At 38.8% G+C, this 18,866-nt stretch overlaps 2 protein-coding genes across 3 annotated transcripts in view; one reads left to right on the forward strand and one right to left on the reverse strand.

The window, feature by feature from the left end:
* The first annotated feature begins 105 nt into the window (after nt 1-105).
* G6PC2 (glucose-6-phosphatase catalytic subunit 2) lies at nt 106-12,904 on the forward strand. 2 transcript variants are annotated; one of them, XM_074829027.1, is made up of 6 exons: nt 106-1,793; nt 6,562-6,635; nt 6,961-7,070; nt 9,521-9,632; nt 10,477-10,592; nt 11,783-12,904. In XM_074829027.1, the coding sequence occupies exons 2-6, from the start codon at nt 6,586-6,588 to the stop codon at nt 12,292-12,294; spliced, it is 900 nt and encodes a 299-aa protein (XP_074685128.1). In that variant the 5' UTR covers nt 106-1,793; nt 6,562-6,585; the 3' UTR covers nt 12,295-12,904. The 2 variants fall into 2 exon arrangements, with proteins under 2 accessions (XP_074685128.1, XP_074685127.1); XM_074829026.1 differs by lacking the exon at nt 106-1,793 and having other exon boundaries at nt 6,418-6,635.
* A 3,220-nt stretch (nt 12,905-16,124) lies between these two features.
* ABCB11 (ATP binding cassette subfamily B member 11) overlaps nt 16,125-18,866 on the reverse strand; it is a 47,002-nt gene continuing 44,260 nt past the window's right edge. Inside the window, exon 28 of the mRNA XM_074829967.1 lies at nt 16,125-18,158. Coding sequence (XP_074686068.1) covers nt 17,958-18,158 — 201 coding nt within the window. The 3' untranslated portion in view covers nt 16,125-17,957. The remainder of the gene's footprint in view (nt 18,159-18,866) is intronic.

The following is an 18,866-nucleotide window of genomic DNA, read 5'->3' on the forward strand; positions in this document are numbered from 1 at the left end:
ATTGCCATAGCCTCTGTCATCATGGATGTCCTTACAATGCTCTGCCTAATTTTTCTCCAGTTGGGTATATTCCCTTTTGGCTCCGTATAAGCACTAGCTTGTGATCCCAGGTGCCAGCCTTCAGTTTGTCATGGAAGCTACTCACTAATAATTTTGTTACTAGAGCTAAGGAATTTATGCTAGCTTTAGTTTACTTCAGTGCTATTTAGATGATTTCAGAGCAATGTAAACTTGGTAAAGCTTGAGAATTGCTGTCAGGCCATTAATTACTTTTCTTCCCCACACCGGACCCAAAGCAAAGTCTGAGCTGAGACCACCAAGTATTAGTTGCATTATTCTTGTATAAACTGTTACTCCTGGTGGGTAGCACTTCTACCCAGCTGTATTTTTATCTCATTTGACTGGGACACCTCCAGATTTCACAGTTTCCTCAACTTTAGTTGTAAAACTAATTGTTAGATCACTGGTTTTTATCTGCTTCAGATTGAAATGTACAGAAGTTGGGCTGGTTCAAGAATGATTACCTAGCCACATATAAATTTGGGCATTATGGAGCCTATACCTTATAGCCTTTTTTAACTAGGACCATTTCTGTCTTTTTCCCAATCAGACCTCAAACCTAGGTGAACGCTGCCAGTATAAAGTTTAAAAGTTGCCCCTGACATTGCTAGCCTTTGTTATTTGAGCTCATAACTTTTTGAATACACAATTTTCTCAGCCCTTGGAGTTTAGCAAATACAAGTTCAGCTAATTTAAACAAATCCTGAATTCTAATCTGTAATCTTTTGGTGGGTTGTGCAATCTGGTTTCTTTTGAATCCGTCTGTTAGCATAGATAATAGGCTCACCCCACAGTAGCTGGCACTAGCTCCAAAATGTTAGGTTTTTTTCATCAGTAAAATTTCTCTAGATTTCCTTTGGTTTAGACTTTCACCAGCCAAAGACTAAATATAGCCCATGACACTTACTAGCACAATCCATACCTTAATTGATCTTTTTTTTTCCTGACTGATTTGGGAGTCCTTTCTCAGAGTTTTCTAGAGACATGAGCTTACAGTATAACCTATCCTCAACCTTACTTTCCCACTACAAACTCTCCCCATAATCAGCTTACCAACTGTATGTTTAAATGAAGCATGGTGTTTTTAGCAGGTACTAGTTTTCTGTTCAAACTCACAGCCCTTACTAACCACAAACAGAAATGCGGCCTTATGACCCAAACTAGCGCAGGTCATATGTTTCTTAAATCCTCTGTTACGTCTGAGTTGAGAGGTTCCATAGTGAGAAATGCTGGCACCTGACCTTACCGTACAGCCCAGACACTTATTCTGAAATGTTTTTTTCTAAGTGTCTGTCATAGCAAGACACAGGGTAGTCATGATTGGAAGTAAGTTTCAACAGCAATTTACCTTGTTTCTAGCACTATGAGCTTTGCTGGAGACAATGTAATTGTACCAGGTACCCCTTTTCTGCATTTGCCAGCTCGTCATGGGTTTCTTTGTAACCCTAGGCTACTGGGTTAAACTTAAGGTTCTGAGATGTACAACGACAGCAGCACGGTGACCGTTAACCAGCAATGAAACTGAAGGGCAGGCTGTTGCCAACAAAGGTCTGTTGCTTTATTTATTGCTAGCTCAAAGTCCGTACTGGGCTATTCCAGTGCCGGGTTAATGGGTAGTGCAGAGCTCTATTTCAGGGTTAGAGAGCTACTGCAGCTTTGGTGGAAACTGCTAAGGGAAGGAACACAAAATTGAAGAGCTGGTGCTGATAAACAGACTGGGCTTCTCTTGGCAGGTTTCTAACTTCACTGCGCTATGGTTGGTGTGGGGCTGGTTTCAGTGATTAGAGAATGGCAATAAATAAAGCAGTGATCTTATTGGAAAGGGAACAAAAAAAATGCAGTGGAGATTGTTGCCCTTATGTGTCCAGACTCCATTTCTGCTTGCAGTTTATGGAACTTGGCGGATTTTTATTCACTGTTAAACTCTAGGTTGCTTGTAATTTCTAAAATGTAGCTCCTCATACTTAAAATTGTAATAACTAGAATTCTTTAGATGTGCTTTTGTCATTAACATGCCAGAATTATATTCCATGCATTGTTCGTATCGTTTACACTGTTACACATACAAACACACACGAATACAAACAAGTACTAAGATCTGGCAGTTATTGTTATATTGCAAATGTGAGGTTTGTTAGTTTCCTGTATGTGCGTAGTTAACTTTATAGCAAGAAATAACAACAGTGTAGTAACTATGAAAGATTAGATTAATAAAGTGGCAGAACCAAGAGAAAGTAACTGGTTCATGTTAGCATTTGCTAAACATCTATTCCTCAGTCCAGCACTAAAGAAGCCTGACCTTAGCTAGGGCTGCCTGGGTGCAGTGAGGAATGCCTAAGGGGATGAAATATGGAAAGAAAGAAAGAAAGAGCTTCTTGAAAGATTCTCCTCCTCCTAAACCTAAAATTTAGATGTATCTTTTCAGTTTTCCATTTGGAAAATATTCATACCTAAGAGAATAGCTGTCGGTTGTTGTACACAGTGTCTACTTGTGAACTGACTAAATTGCTAGTTAATCCTTGTAGCTGGTCCACTGCCAGTGAAAACACTGATGTGGAAATTAATCTTATTGTTCAATTAACTAAGCATAATGTACCAGAAAGTTAGGCCCAGTACATAGGCCTCCATTAACAGTGTTCTAGAAAATGTTTGCTTTGATGGCTTTTCTTTCCCTTGCAAACATTTGCTTAACAACATCTGATATCCGTTATGTAATATTTGCTCTAATATGTAGGTGTAAAGTAGGTGTAAACATTTTATCCTCCCTTCAGCATGATTCTCATTTCTACATTATTGCAAAGAATATATAAAGTTTTGAATGGTCTCTGGTTTTGTATGTCTTGTAAAATAAAATAAATCTTGAAAATATAAATAAATTTAAAACTTTATAAGAACAGATAGCCTTTTAAAGGTTTTTGCTTTGCACTAAGAACTCATTTGATCATGTGAAGGCCAAACCTTGGTTCTATAATATCAAAACAAGACAGAACTTTGATTAAAAAACTTAATTGCGTACACATTCTGACCATTTTGTACAGATAACTAGTTTTCCTTGCAATTCCACATATTAAAATACAGCAAATAGTTTTATTTCATATATTATCTCAAGCGACTTTGAAATACTAAGCACATTACAGAAGAATTTTGCAGTACTTTGCATAGAAAAAGAGGGGAAAAAATTATTGAGGAAGTAGTTCTCCTTTGTTAGTTTAAATGAGTTATTAAACATAGTATTTCAAGCGATGTTTTGCCATCTTTTCTCTGCTGGCTACTAGACCTAGGAAAGTTTTAGCGTCTCTGACTTTTATAGGTTGCCAAATATCACAGGCAGGACAAGAGGTGACTCACATGTCAACTGTTGATTGTCTTTTGGATGAAGCAGGATCATGAGTGGTCCCAGGCACAATGAGAACATCCCCTGAACTGCCTCTCTCACAGAAACCTGCTTACCAGTTCCAAAAACTTCCCGTTTTCTGTTTTGTAGACTGTGGATTTGTGGTTGGGTTTTTTTTTTTTTTGAAACATCTTTTAGAAATATGACTCCTCAGGTATGTCTAAGATGTGGATGTAGGAGCTTCTGAAACAGTCAGAAAGAATGTAGGAGAAAATTAAAGCTTATTGATGCTTGCTGTTAGCTGTTATCTTCATCAAGTCTAAGGTGCTTATCTTTCTATCTAAGCAGAAAGATAATTAGCAGCATATGAATCAGCAGCAAAATCTTTAAAAGGAAAATTAATATCAGGAGGCCTTTAACATTTATACTAAAAGAGGTTACTTTACTGAAATGTTGCCAAGACATACCTTCAAACATTGTATTAACAAGGTTTCTGGAGAACCAAAGTGTGCCTGAGTGGTTCTGTCTGAAGAAGAGTTCAGCCTGAGCAGATGCAGCACTATCCCAGTGGGTAACATGGGTGGGTGTTTTTATATTTATAAATAAAATAAACATACAAAAAGTTATTACAATGGTTCTTACATCCCACCTCAGAGAGGCAATTTTTCTGATACAATTGAATAACAATGGTGACATTAAAGAGGGACTGAAAGGTGATTTATTTTATTACTCGGTAGACTCTCCTGAGGACATTAAATTGTATCTTGTTGGAAACTTACTTATTGCTAAATATTTTTATCGTAATAGAACAATACTTATATCAATTTAACCTCATTTCAATTGCTGATCCAACTAAATACTAGGAGATGGCTGTTACTCAGCCCCTAACTGACTTGACATTTACACTCATGTTTAAAGCTAATTATTCTTTATAAACTAGACTGAAAAACAGAAGAAAACCTCAGATTCTTCACATTTTTGCATACTAAATCGAGACATGTATAGAAGAGTGATTTTTATTGTTGTTATTGTAAGTCCTACTTATCTTTAAAAGAGAGATACTTTTGAAAGAAAAAAAAAGGTGTAGCAAAAGGACATTTTCTTTAGTAAAAAGGTATAGTAAGTTATTTGAGATGTTTAGGGAGATGTTTCTAAACAAGTAAGTTTTGGGGAAAGAACTGGGAGAGGGAAAATTAATTCCATCAGTTCATTTATATGTCCTTACTGGACACCCTGAAAAGCTATAAGCTACATGGCTTAGCAAGAAACAAACCTCCCCAGATATTTGCAGCTAAAAAGCTAGGAAATATTTATCATTGTAATATCCTGAAATTCTGGTTTTGGAAGGGGTTTTTTTGAAATCAGGTGAGACCAGTTGAAGTGAATAATTCAGTTAATGTACAGAAAAATATTATAGTTGTTATTCAAGAAACAGTGCATAGAATTTTAAATCTCTCTTTAAGGTTTTCTGCATGGCTCAATGCAACTGGTAGCAATAAACATGCAGGATTTAAATCTGCTAAAAAGTTTCTAAAAACAAACTATTAATAGCTAAAGTAAATGTGAGTAGCTAAAGTAAATGTGAGATTGTGTCAGGAAGAGAGGTCTTCTAAGTCCATTTAATTGTCATGCCTTATTTGTTGAATTTATTTAATGTTTCCATGTGACTTCCCTGACCACACAGCATAAAGCCCTGTTAAGCCGTTAAGTCTCTCTTCAGCAAAAACAGTTAAGTAGTTCATATCTTTGTCTCCACAGCTTGTATAGTTTAGCTTTAAGTGCCATGAAGAAAGCAGAAATGCATATATACAGCTGCTTTTGTTTTCTGATTTTAATTGTTTCAGGTACATAGATAATCTTTAATAGAAGATATGAATATGTCTGAATATTAGAGCCTGATAAAGAACTGAAGTTTTCCTCTTGCTGCTCTGATGATGTCAGATGATGGCATCATCAGACTTTTGGTATCCATTTAATCTCTTGTGGAAAAAAGTTTTCCTTGTAGCCAGCTCACAAATGAACATCATTTTTTCCTATGCTCAATAACTAGTACTCTTAGCATCCTGTTACCTAGCAGAATCTTGGTTTCCTCTTGGCTGTTTGCCCTGGGGAACCCAAGTGCTTTACTTGGGAATACTTCAGGGAAATATTCGCAATCAACCTTGCTTTGGTTTGTGAAGCAGGTCTCATTTCTGCTAGGCTGGGGAGCAAGAAGGGGGCTGCAGCAGGTCAGGCTTCAGCTCCTCCCGGCAGAGGTGTGTAGGACTTGCCTCATGTAAGTAATGCATGAGAATGGCAGTGCTGAATGAGATGACTCGGAGACTAAGCTTCATCTGCCTTATGCTCTGGATTAACATGGCCTCTTGTATGAAGGAAACAATTGTTTTCCAGTGCTTTGAGAATATCGCTGCTTTAAAAATGAATCTAGAGCTCAACAGCAATGTTGATGTATGGTTGCATTTTCCATGACTGAAAATGTGTTGTGCAAAGTATTAGATGCAGCATGGTAGCCAAATTCTATTTCAAAGTGAAATGCACAGCTTTAATGACAGTTCTGCAAAGACCAATTATTTGTGTATTCTTTCTATCCTTTATACAGGCAACACTTAATGAAGTATACACATTACTAATGTCCATCCTGCAGAGAAATGAACTGTGAAAAAATTCAAGCAAACATGTTCCAACTGTTCATACAAAGGATTGCATAAGTCACACGCTGTGTTTCCACAAAACTTTCCCCACAATTTGCTGCTGCTCAGCATGTACTTCACTTAGTTTCCTCCAATTAAAATTTGCAAACAGAAAAGCTTTCCAGTGCTAAGAGACTCGTGTGCTTTCCTGGAGATTTGGAGCCACGTGTTCCAGGAATGGCTGGGTACACCACACCGATACAATATAAAGGCAACGTCAATCACCTTCTCTCACTTTTTAATAGCTCCTCTCCATGGTTCTCAGTCTCCATCACTAGAAATTTAAGATTAAAGGAACTTTACTATCTTTCAAGTACAGTTTAATCCATTAAGATGGATCTCCTTCATAGCAATGGCGTGCTTATCATTCAGCATTTACAGAGGGACTACAGGGCTTACCAGGATTTCCTTAATTTTATGTCACATGTTGGCGATCCCCGGAATATATTCTCAATTTATTTTCCTCTTTGGTTTCAGCTCAACCAAGTGGTTGGTACTAAAATGATATGGGTGGCAGTCATTGGTGATTGGTTCAACCTCATATTTAAATGGTAAGAAGTTGGATTTATTTTAAAATTTGGTATTTTTAATGATGGTTACTATATGTGCCTCAGGTTTAGAAAACTTTCTTTGAAAAATGTGCTAGTAGACTTTCCCCTGTAATTATAAAACAGGAATTCAGAATGAAGATATTTAAGATATGTTTGAAATGACATTTTGATAAGACAAGAACCTATAGAACTATTATAGAATAGTTTTGGTAATATAGCTCTTCATATTCATCGTAAGATTATTTATCATGCTTTGCTGAGGCCTTCTTACATAAAAATATTTTTATTGCATTTCTGCTTCATTTTATTTTGTTTTTTTTGTCAGGATTTTATTTGGCCATCGCCCATACTGGTGGGTGCAAGAAACAATGATATATCCCAATCAGTCAAGCCCATGCCTTGAACAGTTTCCTATAACATGTGAAACTGGACCAGGTAAGAAACATCGGAGATTACGTTGGTACATTTAATAAAGATAGTGGCTTTTGGGGGAAGAGGATGTGACCTATGAAGATCTTATATGATACGTGAATGTCAGAGCTCATGTTTAAAATAACACCAAAACACAGGAAGAGAAAAAGGAAGAAATAAAATGTGACAGTTATTTGATTGCTGTATGGCAAGAATGTTTACTTCATTGCCTTTAAACTGTGCAAGGGAGGAGAATTTGCTATAAAATAACTCCTACTAGAATGAACCAGCATATTGGAGAGGAATTCTCACAAAACTTGTGTCACAGGTTCAGAATGTGATTCACCTGCTCTGTGAGGTCACTTTTAAGAACAGTTGCAGTGTCAATGACATCAGCTTGGGGAGAGAAATTCCACATTGTTTAAGAGTGTTCCAAAACAGAGCAGGGGGCTGTTGAGTTTGCAGGCTTGTGCACTATTGCAAGAATTATTCAAACCACAAAAGCTAGTAGGTGGTTCAGTGTAAATAACAATAGTATCAACAATTGATCATGTAATGTATCACAAGTGGAAAATGGAACCTCTCTTCCCAGAACCAGACACTGACACTGAATGTGTGGGAGGGGTATGTGTACAAATATATGGAAAAATAGTTTTCCTTAAAAAAATATACCTTATCAATGTATTTTCACTTTTTTATCTCACTGTCTTCTCTGTGGAACTCAAATGCAATACTACTGAAGTTAAACAAGCTTATGCAACCCTAATATGTGAGATAAGGTAAACTTGCTTGGAGCTAACTGACTGAATTTAGTTTAATTCATCCTACAAGAAAATATTGACTGTGGAAATGAATGTGCTTTGTGCCTCGTCAATGTCGCTGCAAGTTTTTAAGTGGTTTGCAGAGCTGTATTTTGTGAACAATTTGTGCATTATATCCCATTGTAATTTTGAACGAAAAGCTTAAGCCCTTGTATCAGGCAGGATTTAATAATGGCTGGTCTATATGTGATCTGCAGTCTGTTTCAAGTGAATTCATTTGGGACCTAACCCAAAGTATTAAAGTCCTTCAGATCTTTTCAAAGGCCTTCAGAACTGAGCCTGTTCAGCACCATGTAGTTCCAAGCCCTGGCTAAGGAACTAGTCCATGTGTTTCATTTTGATTCATTGAACCAGAAGGCCTTTCTTCCTGTTACTTTCTTCGTGAAGTAACAAGTCATTCCTGTTTCTGTCCAGTGGATACCACTGTCATATTGGTTCCATATTTGCACTTATAATTACCACATTTTCTCCTACCTCCAGATTTGCCCTTGACCATCAACAATATCTGTCACTCACCTGTTTCTCATTAACAAGAGGCGGTGCAGTCAGTGCAGCTGTTAGGTGCACACAGTCATTGTGTGAGCTTACGTGCTACTTCACACACTTTTAAAATATGCAGTTTATGTGCAAAGATTAGCGAAGCAGCCACAGACATGAGAAAGGCATATCCAGATATAGCTAGGATAGCCTGAACCCCAAATTCTGTGGCTCAACAAAAGGGAAAGCTGAGGGAACTGTTTATATGATACATGGCAAGCAATCTAGGACCTGAATTTGATTTTTACTACTGGAATGAACTGAACTAAAACCCTGCAACCATCTTTTCTTTGGTATTTGTAAGGTTTTAAGAACACAAACCTTAAGGTGGAATTTATGCTGTTTCTAGTAGGTAGTTTGCAGATGAACTATGAAACATTTTTCCTAGATGACAACAAAGAGAAGCTTTTCCAATACTGATATACAAAATTATGGTTTCCTTATCAGTGACATTTGTTCTGTTATGAGGTTTAGAAGTGTACATCTGTTACAAAATTAACAAAAAAGTTGGTAGTGTGACTACTGACGATACTGCCAAGCAGAATATGGAAAATGAGTGCAGGGAGACAGAAGACATTGTGTTTGTCCTCCCCAGACATTTCTGCTTTGCTGCTTCACTGAAATATTCTTTTGTCTTGCAAACTACTGTATAGTGCTGGGTCATAACACACTCTTCAGACAAAATTATTTCTGCCAGCGAAATAATCCTGTCCCTTTTACTTCTCTTCTGTCTCATCTGATCCTCATATATATGGTCTACATTACATGCTACAGCCCTAAGAGAGCCCTAGATGCTCTATTTTTAAAATCACAATCCAAATCTAAGTAATGGAAAAATACTATGTTTTCCAGTCAAGATACTAGCTCACACCAATATAAGATGGTTAAGCTGTTACCTACTTGATTTCAGACAAATATTCTGGATTCCGTATAGATGAGTCTTCTGAAAAATTCATATTGAGAAAATTAACTTTTGAGAAGCAGTTGACATTCTTTCAGCCTTTGTTAACCATTTCTTTTTAAATGATTAGGTGTCTGAGTGACTGCCAGTAGACATTTTCTATACGACAAATGTTACAGTCATAAGTTTGAATATTTCCTTTTTGTTTTTACTAGGAAGCCCATCTGGACATGCCATGGGATCTTCCTGTGTCTGGTATGTAATGGTCACAGCAGCTCTTAGCTACACAGTTAGATGGAAAGATAAATCAGCAGTTACCCTTCACAGGTCAGTATCTTTCCATTATTCTAATTCATACAGATATTTCTTTATATACATGCTATGTTTTTAATGGGCTTATTTTAACCAAATATTCATAGTCTGTTCTGTCCAGTTTGTAAAAAAACTCCACCCTTTATTATGATCTACTTCAGCTGAAGAAAAAGAGTATTAAGAGGATTTATCCGTTTGTATGGGTTGATATTTTAACTTACAGTCATTGCATACAATATCTCTCATTCTGCTCCTATTAAAGGTCATGTCACGTCTTCAGTGTTGGAAATTTTGAGTTCTATTAATTGTCTTTATGAGTTGGATCTTGTGCTTAGCACATAAATTTACTGCTTTGATGATAGTCTTTGCCCCCTTTTTAAAACAAATGCGCATAATGTTGGCAAAGTTCAGTGTAAGATGTTACCAAGCTCTGTGGGGAAGTCTTATAATTGCTTTGATGGCTGTTCTTTTCAAGCCTGACAAGGCTGTTTCCATACTATGTGAATTTTTTCACCAAATAATGGAACTTTTGCATTTAAATCTGACTTCATGATAAGAAATATGTTTAAGGTACTAGTGCTATTTTAACTTGCCACTGATGATTTTCATCGCTAAAACCAGGGTGATGTCTTGGACGTGAAACTACTGAGGTCTGTTCCTACAGCCCTAGATGTGGCTGCAAGAGCAACCACTCTTGCTAATGTTGTAGTACTGACTTCCAGTTTTTAATCATCTGAATCTAAACTTCTCTCCTTGTAAACCTCTGCTTGTTAAAAATACAAGCCTGACATGAAGGGGCCTGGTGTAAATAACTGGGTGAAATGTCTTAATTTTTAATCATCTTCCTTTTCCTTCTTAGACTGACATGGTCATTCCTCTGGAGTATTTTTTGGATTATCCAGATCAGTGTGTGCATCTCGAGAGTATTCATAGCAACACATTTCCCTCATCAAGTTATTCTCGGAGTATTTGCTGGTAATGCTGCTATTTTTTCTTTTCAACATATATGCAAAATCTGAAAAAAGTGAAATACGAGAAAAGGCAAGAGATTTTTAGTAGTGCTACTCAGCTTGCAGCTCTAGTGGTGCTCTCACTCTCTGGAAGATCAAGGATTTGATGATAATCCAAAGGTAAAATTTGCAAGGTAGTATGTATCTGCTGTCTTTGTAATTCACACAGGGAGTGAGCCCTTGTCCATGTGCCACTTGGCACTGACTGCATTACAGCTGCACTGCCACAGACTAGTGCTATCAGGTTTTTACTGACTGCATCTGGTCTTTATCTGTGCTGCCTGTGTGGAAGAGATCAGAGAGGAAGTTGCCTCTGTATGGCCCTGACCTGTCTTCTCAGGAGGAAGCTATTTGGTTGACTTCAAATGGTGTCCAGGTGCAAACTAGTATGTGTGCAGTGTGAACAGACATGGGGCCAGAGACCTGGGGCAACACAGAGAAAAAGACACATTAGCAGTGCAAACTCCCCAGGGTGACTTAAGAAGCTAAAGTACATTTTTCAGAGTTACTTAAGCATGTTACAAACTGGTATTTAGGGAGTTCAAACTCTGAACAATCTCTCTAGTATCTATCTGGTTTTAAGGAGGGTGACCAGAGTGTTGAGTGGGGGCTGCCTGCTCCCATTCTCTTTCACGGATGCAGAGCAGCCTGGGCAGCACTGGCTAACAGCTTGCTGTCCAGCTCTCCCTTTCACAACCAGGATAAAATGAGTTAGAAAGAAGCTAAGTGTGTTCTGTGTCTTTTCCTTCAACACTCAAAGCTTGTGTGGGAACTGGTATTGAATTCTGCGTTGCTGGGGCCAGTCTTTGAGTGAGGGACTCTTTTGGAAAAGGAATGTTCTAGTTTACATCTAATCTTTGATAGGTTATCATCTGGGTGATGCAGTCAGGCCTAAGGTATGCCTCATATCAAAACCATGTAGTGCTTGGTATTTAATTTATTTTTTCCCAAATTAGCAGTTCTGAGCGGGACAAAAGGTTTTGTAATGTACTACAGAAGTTGTAAATTGTGTGTGCGTATGTGTATAAATATATATATTTTATATAGACACATTTTTCTGTCTTCAAAAGTCAAATTCCACGGGGGCACTGTAAAAAGTGATTCTTCTAAGTACGAGTGTGTTATCCTTTGTAACACTGAGTTTCTAATCCGCAGGCATTCTTGTGGCAGCAGCATTTGAGCACACCCCTGCTATTCAGACAGCCAGCTTGAGAATGTACATCAAGACAAACTTGTTTCTTTTCATCTTTGCCCTTGGCTTTTATCTAGTCCTCAAACTTCTTGACATTGACTTGCTGTGGTCTGTTCCGAAGGCCAAGAAGTGGTGTGCCAACCCAGACTGGATAAACATTGACACAACTCCCTTTGCTGGACTGGTGAGGAATTTAGGTGCACTCTTTGGCTTAGGTCTCGGAATTAATTCTGAAATGTTCATCACAAGCTGCAAAGGTAAAAATAGCTGTAAGATAAGTTTTCGCATATTGTGTATAGCTGCTTCTTTAGCTACACTGCAGCTGTATAATTTCATTAAGATACCTACTCATACTGAGTATTTGTTCTACATTTTCTCTTTTTGTAAGAGTGCAGCTATGCCTCTGACTGTAGTTGCCTTGGTTCCATACTGTGTTCACTCGTTAATGAGGACAACTGAAAAGAAACTTAATTAGATAAAAGTTCCAAATGGTTAGTGATGTGGGGATGGATATGAACTGTTCAAGAACCCTTCGCAAAGGCAGTTTTGCTAACTCATTTTAACCAAGGGGGATGCCACTGCATCTTTGATGTGCTCCTGGTAAGTAACCAGTACATCCAAAATCAGTACATTCAAGAATGAGTTTGGCAGCTCAGAAATATTAATTGTTGATTTTATTCCTAGAAATATTGCAACCACTCTGCAGTATGGTTAGAAATGACCCAATACTCTGGGTCATAACAAAGTTTTAAAGTATAATCAACCCATTTTATTTAGCTACTTGGTGGTTTTTTAGTTCTGTCCATCTCCAGCTAGATGGTGCTTCAAGCCTCAGTTGTACATAGTGATAGTCAATATTTAATTTTTTTATATATAGATACTGTGTGTTAAACTGCTAGATAATGGTGTGACAGTATCACACCACCTACAACTGTACAGCTGTACCCAGGCACTGTGAAAAAGGCCAGCATAGTTATAAAGAAGGCTTTAGATTTAACTTATTGAGCTTCCTGAGCAAAACAGCTTCTGATTAGGCCAGATGAGAAAAAAATAAAAGTTTATTTCAATTACACTCTGTAGAATATATTTTTGCATTTCTGTGTGGTTTTTGTCATTTTTTTGGAAAGTGGTCACATAAATCATGAATGATACAGATTACCCCTTTGATAATGAAAAGGCATAAATATGGTGTAACAAATCTTTGGGTTCTGTACATCTACACAGAGCAACAAATGAAGGAAGTTGTCAATGATGAAATTATCTCAGCATATCACCTCAAGAATGTTGTTCATGTTCCTGTATTGCAAAGGTAAATGAGTCTAATTCTCTCAGGTCAAGAGTCACAAGCCTGAATCACTGTTAGTAGTTGTATAAATTGTGAAAATGTGATTGCAGACGAAGTCATTGCAAGCTTATATTCTTGTCAGCTTCGTTTACCTAAGCACACAAGTAACTAATATGTTAAATGTATGTTTGCTACATAAAATGGATGCTCTAAATAGGCAAAGGCAGGCATTTTCCCCTTCTATTCATTATTTAGCACTTACTGTTGCATATTCCCTTTTAGTGCACAATCTTTAAGCAATATTTTGCTGATACCATCTCATAATACTTATTATACAAGCAGCATAAGGCTATAATATGGGTAATGAGGGCTGTGTATGTATGATCTGACAGCAATAAGGCTTAGAAGATGTAAACATGATATTGCTTCTAGACTTCCAATTAGTTGTGGGATAATTGAAATGGAAAGAATCTTATTTAATTGGGAAAACAAGGTGAATAGTTTGAGTTGTCCCTTGGGAATGAACATGATACAAATTACAGAAGCAAACCTAAAACAGGCATCCTTATTTTAGAGCCTACTAAGACTACCTTGACAAGAAAATTAATCATCTGGTTTTAACAGTCTGAGGAGTATGCATCTCCTGATATCTTCTTTAATGGTTCTCTCGACCTTTTTTCCCACAGCGGCTGGCCTGAAGCCAGTCTTTTCTGTAATTGTGACTCCTTAAGCAAAATTACTAATCTAATGGGACTAGAAACAAATAATGACGAACAAAGACAGCTATGACAAAGATTTCTCCTGTGTTCAAGTTGCTCTGTGCTGTGTTACTCCCTACCAGTGAGGTGAGCTACAGAGGCATCACAACGCTAGGAGGTCGGTCTAGCTGTCCTTCTGTGCCTCCCTCCTTCTGGCCAACTTCTGAATCCTTCTGGGGATTCTTTGTGCGCAGCCGTGTTTGCGCCTACTGGCAATGTTGGCTGTTTTACGCTGGAACACCACATTTCTAAGCTCTTACCACATGAGGGACTGGGCTTCCGGGTACTGACAAAGAATCTTGGTGCCTCTGCTGAGATAGACACAACCACAAATGTAGGCTGACAACTCGTATTTCTGCAGTGTTCTTCTAAGTGCTGTGCAGAGACGTAAGAAGACATGGGCTCTCACTCACTTTCTTGGAGTGTCCTATTAATTCAGCCTGCAACTTCGGTGCTTCAGGGCAAGGGGCAAAGACCAGCTTCCTTTCTGAACCACCTCTTATTCTTTCTGCAACTATTAAAACATTACTAAAACCAAGAATGGTGGGAAAACTGAATAAATTGTTACTTTAATTTTACCTGTAACTTCAGAAATTAACCTATTGATAAAGTAATGGCAGTAGAATGAGACAGTTTCTGAGCAGCTGAGTGTGTTGGGCTATAGAGTTTTGTACAACTGCCTGAAGAATCTCCAAAGAGGGCTCCCAAAACTTCAAACAGAGTTAGCCTTTTCCAGAGTGGTGGGATAAACAAGTGTTATAAGTGATACAATCTTGATATTTTGGTAGAATTAGAACTGTAAATCAGGAGTCAGCCATTTAGGTGATACAGTGAAATAAGCCTACTTGTCCCTTAGTCAGGCTTTAGTGAATTTATCACAGCTGAAAATTATACTTCAAGCCTTACTTAATAAGATTGTGTGGCACCTTAACTAAGAGCTATCAAATTGTTAAACATTTAAACTGTAACACTATCAGCCTTTTGCAGCAATTTTGCAAATATTGTTAATATTTGGAACAGATACAGAACATATACACTTGTATGATGATGAGGTGAACGGCTCAATCTAGTTTGAGCCACAAGGCCCCCTTTTGAATTAAGCTTTTCCTGTGTAATAAGGATGGTGGAAAGTGCTTGACTGATCCCCTTGCTCCCATTAATGGGATCCCAGGAGAAAGCTAATCTTTTATTCTTGACTTAGAGAGGCCCAAATTGGCATAATGCAATTCCAAAAGTCCTTCTAGCTGTCTGCAGAAAGAGCCTCATGAGCCAGGAGTCATATGAAGTGAAGGTGTCCCTCGCTCCTCATACAAACTAGCTGACACACTCACTTTTGCTAATATGCAGCTTTTATTTTCATCCTCCCCATTCCCCGTTCTGCCTTCCTGATGGAAGGACTCTGGCTGTTGTCTAGACTGGCTGTTCCTGCTCAGAGTAGCCTAGTTGGAGCAGGGGCTGTATTTGCAGAGCAGCTACTCAGGTGCCATCCTAAAACAGTATCATGGTCGTATTTATCCAGAGGAATAGAGTGGTTGGAAAACCAGTTAATGCAGCTGCCATGGACCATGCAGAGAAACATACAGCAGGACACACCGAATGACACTGTCAGCTACTTCTGTCAAGACTAATAACTTAGGGCTGGCTCTGAAAGACATAAGCAAATGCCATTGGGTCTGCTCAGGGGTCTTGTCACCAAGCTCCAGGGCTGGGAGGTCTTACCGGTGGGGGAGCTGCAGAGGAAAGGCCAGTCCAGCTCCGCGCTGGGCCATCCATCAAGGCTCAGTGCTCATGCCCAGACACACCCTGTAGCTCCACTTGCACTTTAATCCCTTCACACAGGTACTGAAGGGCTTTATAATCAACTGGTTGATGAGAGCACACAGGTACAAAGTGGCAGGAGATGGCACCCAAGAATGTGTAAGACCAATGCGACTGTGCACACCACGAGTGCTTTCTGTTCTACCGATGTACTTCCCGATACATGACTCCCCATCTCTACCAGCTGCCTCAAAACAGGCTGAGGTTATGCTGCAGAGCAGTAGTACCGTTCAGCTGGGCCGTGCCACTGTGCTCCCACAAAGAGGTGGCAGGCTCCCTTGCAGGCAGGGCTAGTGTAGGTGCATTGGCCTTCTCAACAGCTCCATCCTGCACGGCAGGCCCTTGTTACAGACATGATCTAAATACACAGAAATACTTGTTATCTGCTGCAGAATACTCATGCACTTGTCTAAAGGCTAAGAGATGAAGTGCTAAAGCACAAGAGCAAGTAAAATATACAATTTATTGGTATAATTTGGACCATGAAAGTGGTGTCCTTTAGGCAAAAGAATTATGGAATAAGAACACATAGTCACCATAGTTTTTAATAAAGAATCATCATTTTTCCATGGCCTTAAATACTAATATATATTAAGTATCATGTAGGTATGTCAATAGGTTATCAGTAGTCTCTCTGTCAATAGTTTCAGTCCTGAGCCATGCAAACTAATTATTGCTCTGAAACATAAAAAAGCTAAAAAGATTAAAACAGAAGGCAAATAATGCAACTTTCTTTTTCATTTTCAGTTAAGGATTAAAATACAGACTTCCTTGGGAAAATAGCATTTCAGTGTCAATGATGTGATTTCAGTGCAGTTTGTTGAAGTAATTCTATTAATGGAGTTGTACAAAAGTTGAAACTGTTTTTTGCTGCCTGGAATTAAGGGATGTATCCTAATAAAGTTTTCATCCTTACAGCTCTATTCAAGTTTCAGCAGTTGGTACTGTTGCATAGTTTTATGAAAAACTCCATTGTGGTTTGATTTGTTGTAAAGTGGGTGAACCCACCTGCCCCCAGCTGCAGATTTTAGGACATGGAGAATGACTTTTCCAGTTACTGCTCTATTATTCAAAATCAAGATCTAAATTTTGAAACCGTAGTTTAGACCTTCTGTCTATCTGCTTTGTCTCCAAGATCCCAGTCACTAAAGGAAAGTCCTGTTGTCCTGCAGACAATAACCAATAACCTGTTTCAGAGAAACATGCAATAGACCTTATAATACAGTTACAGATACAAGCTTCTGCCAGAAGAAGCTACTTCTCGACCTTTGTAATTTCTGAGTGAATTGTTGCTCTGTTTATCAATGCTGCTTAATACAAAGAGCTAATTATGGCTTGCTTTTTTTTTTCCACCTTTACTGAAAATATTTAGGATTTCTGTAAAAAGGCTCATCATTGTCTTGCCTTCTGAAAAATAGAGAACATATTATCCATCACTATCTCAATAGAAGTCTTTTAAATAACTGTGATGATTAACTGTAGGATTTTACTTTGATTTAACTAAAGCATTTATTCCTATTCAAAATCTATTTGGCAGCTTTGATCAGAGTGGTGAGTGTAGGGGAAATGATCCTCAGCAGCTTCTGTTCCTCTTCTTGATTGCTTTCCTTACTGTTGTGGATCTGCCTTCTTTGTAAGCAGTTAACAGTTTTGTGGCAGGGACAGCATGATGCCAGGCTCAGGGTGCCGCTGTGTTAGTGCCGTAGCTGCATGCAGTGGAGCCCAGCCTCCCCCGGCAGCACAGCCGGCGTGTATGGCATGGAGGGGTGGAAGGGTGGGGGTTGGGTACCCGCAGTAAGGGTATCTTGTAATCCTCTGCAGACCGAGCATTAGGAGAGATTTGATCCCTTCAGATGTACAGCATCATTCTTGGGATTGTTTTTTATTCTTACAGCTTACCTAGAGAAGTGGCAGTTTCCAGAACACCAGAGCAGAGTCTTCCTTGATTGCTAGTTGAGGAATGACAGGACTGTGCAGGCAGAGTGCAGGGGGTGGCAATTTCCCAGCTCACCAGCACAGATCTTTCTCCTTTTCAGGTGTTCTTTCCCTTAGCAGTGGGCTAAGCTACTTCTTGAATGCATCAGCCTGTGCTTAGTCCCTTGCGTGTGCCTGACAAGTGTGCTTGATGCAGAAAGCTACATACATTCAGGGTGCCACAGCACTCACAATATCGTAGAGCACTTTGTAGCACGATGGGATACCAACATACATACACAAATCTACCGCAGAGCATTGGCTTACAAAAAGGAAACCTTTCAAATTTAGAATCACAGTAATTCAGCTAACTGGGGCTCCAGTGGTAACAAGCTTGTAATAAGCTCCTTCCATGGCCATCAATTCATCATGAGTGCCCCTTTCAATGACGAGTCCTTGCGACATCACAGCGATGATGTCGGCATTCTGGATGGTGGACAAGCGATGGGCAATGACGATGCAGGTACGTCCTTCTCTGGCCTTATCCAGCGCTGCCTGCACAGTCTAAAGGCAACAGACAAAATGTCAGAGTGAAAATATGCAAACTAAACTGGGGCTGAGAGCTGGAGAAATCTGATTGCTTCAGATTAATTAACCATATTGTGCAACACTTGCAAAAGTGACTGTGAGGCTAAATCAGAGGTTATGTTACTGGTGTGCTTAGCAGGGTCCTGAACTCAGTCTGTTAGCCGTACAAAGAAGGGACGGGTAAACATAGACAGCAGTAGAAATGAAGGCCTTTGTTCAGCTGACATGCTTTTAAATAGCCACTGTTTCTCTAGTCTCTGAGTGTAACCAAGCTACACAAATTATTGCCCAAGTTCTTAGGCCCCTCACTGCTGTTTTTATTGGGTATTCAGGCAGCTCATTCATATGCTTGCATACACTTTGGGGTGGTTGGTTGGTTAGTTTTTTAGTCTGCAGAAGCTATATTTATGAAACATTCCTACTGAATGCTTTGAAACCCACAGAATTAGTATGTACGTTTTTGAAAAAGTGCTGCCTCTCATTGGCAGTCTAAGAGCCCTTGTAGCTGGCTGCTTTTTTTTATAGCTGTGCTTCCTGGATCTTTCAAAAAGATCATTAAAGGTGTAACTGCTGGATTAACAATGTGGAATAATGTTGCAGTCATGTAGTGGAGTATGTTGGGGTGTCTCTATAGAACAGAAAAAGGCATTGTACATTGTCAGTCGTCACATTAACCTTCCTTTA

Source organism: Strix aluco, chromosome 6, assembly GCF_031877795.1.
Source record: "Strix aluco isolate bStrAlu1 chromosome 6, bStrAlu1.hap1, whole genome shotgun sequence".
Lineage (NCBI taxonomy): Eukaryota > Metazoa > Chordata > Aves > Strigiformes > Strigidae > Strix > Strix aluco.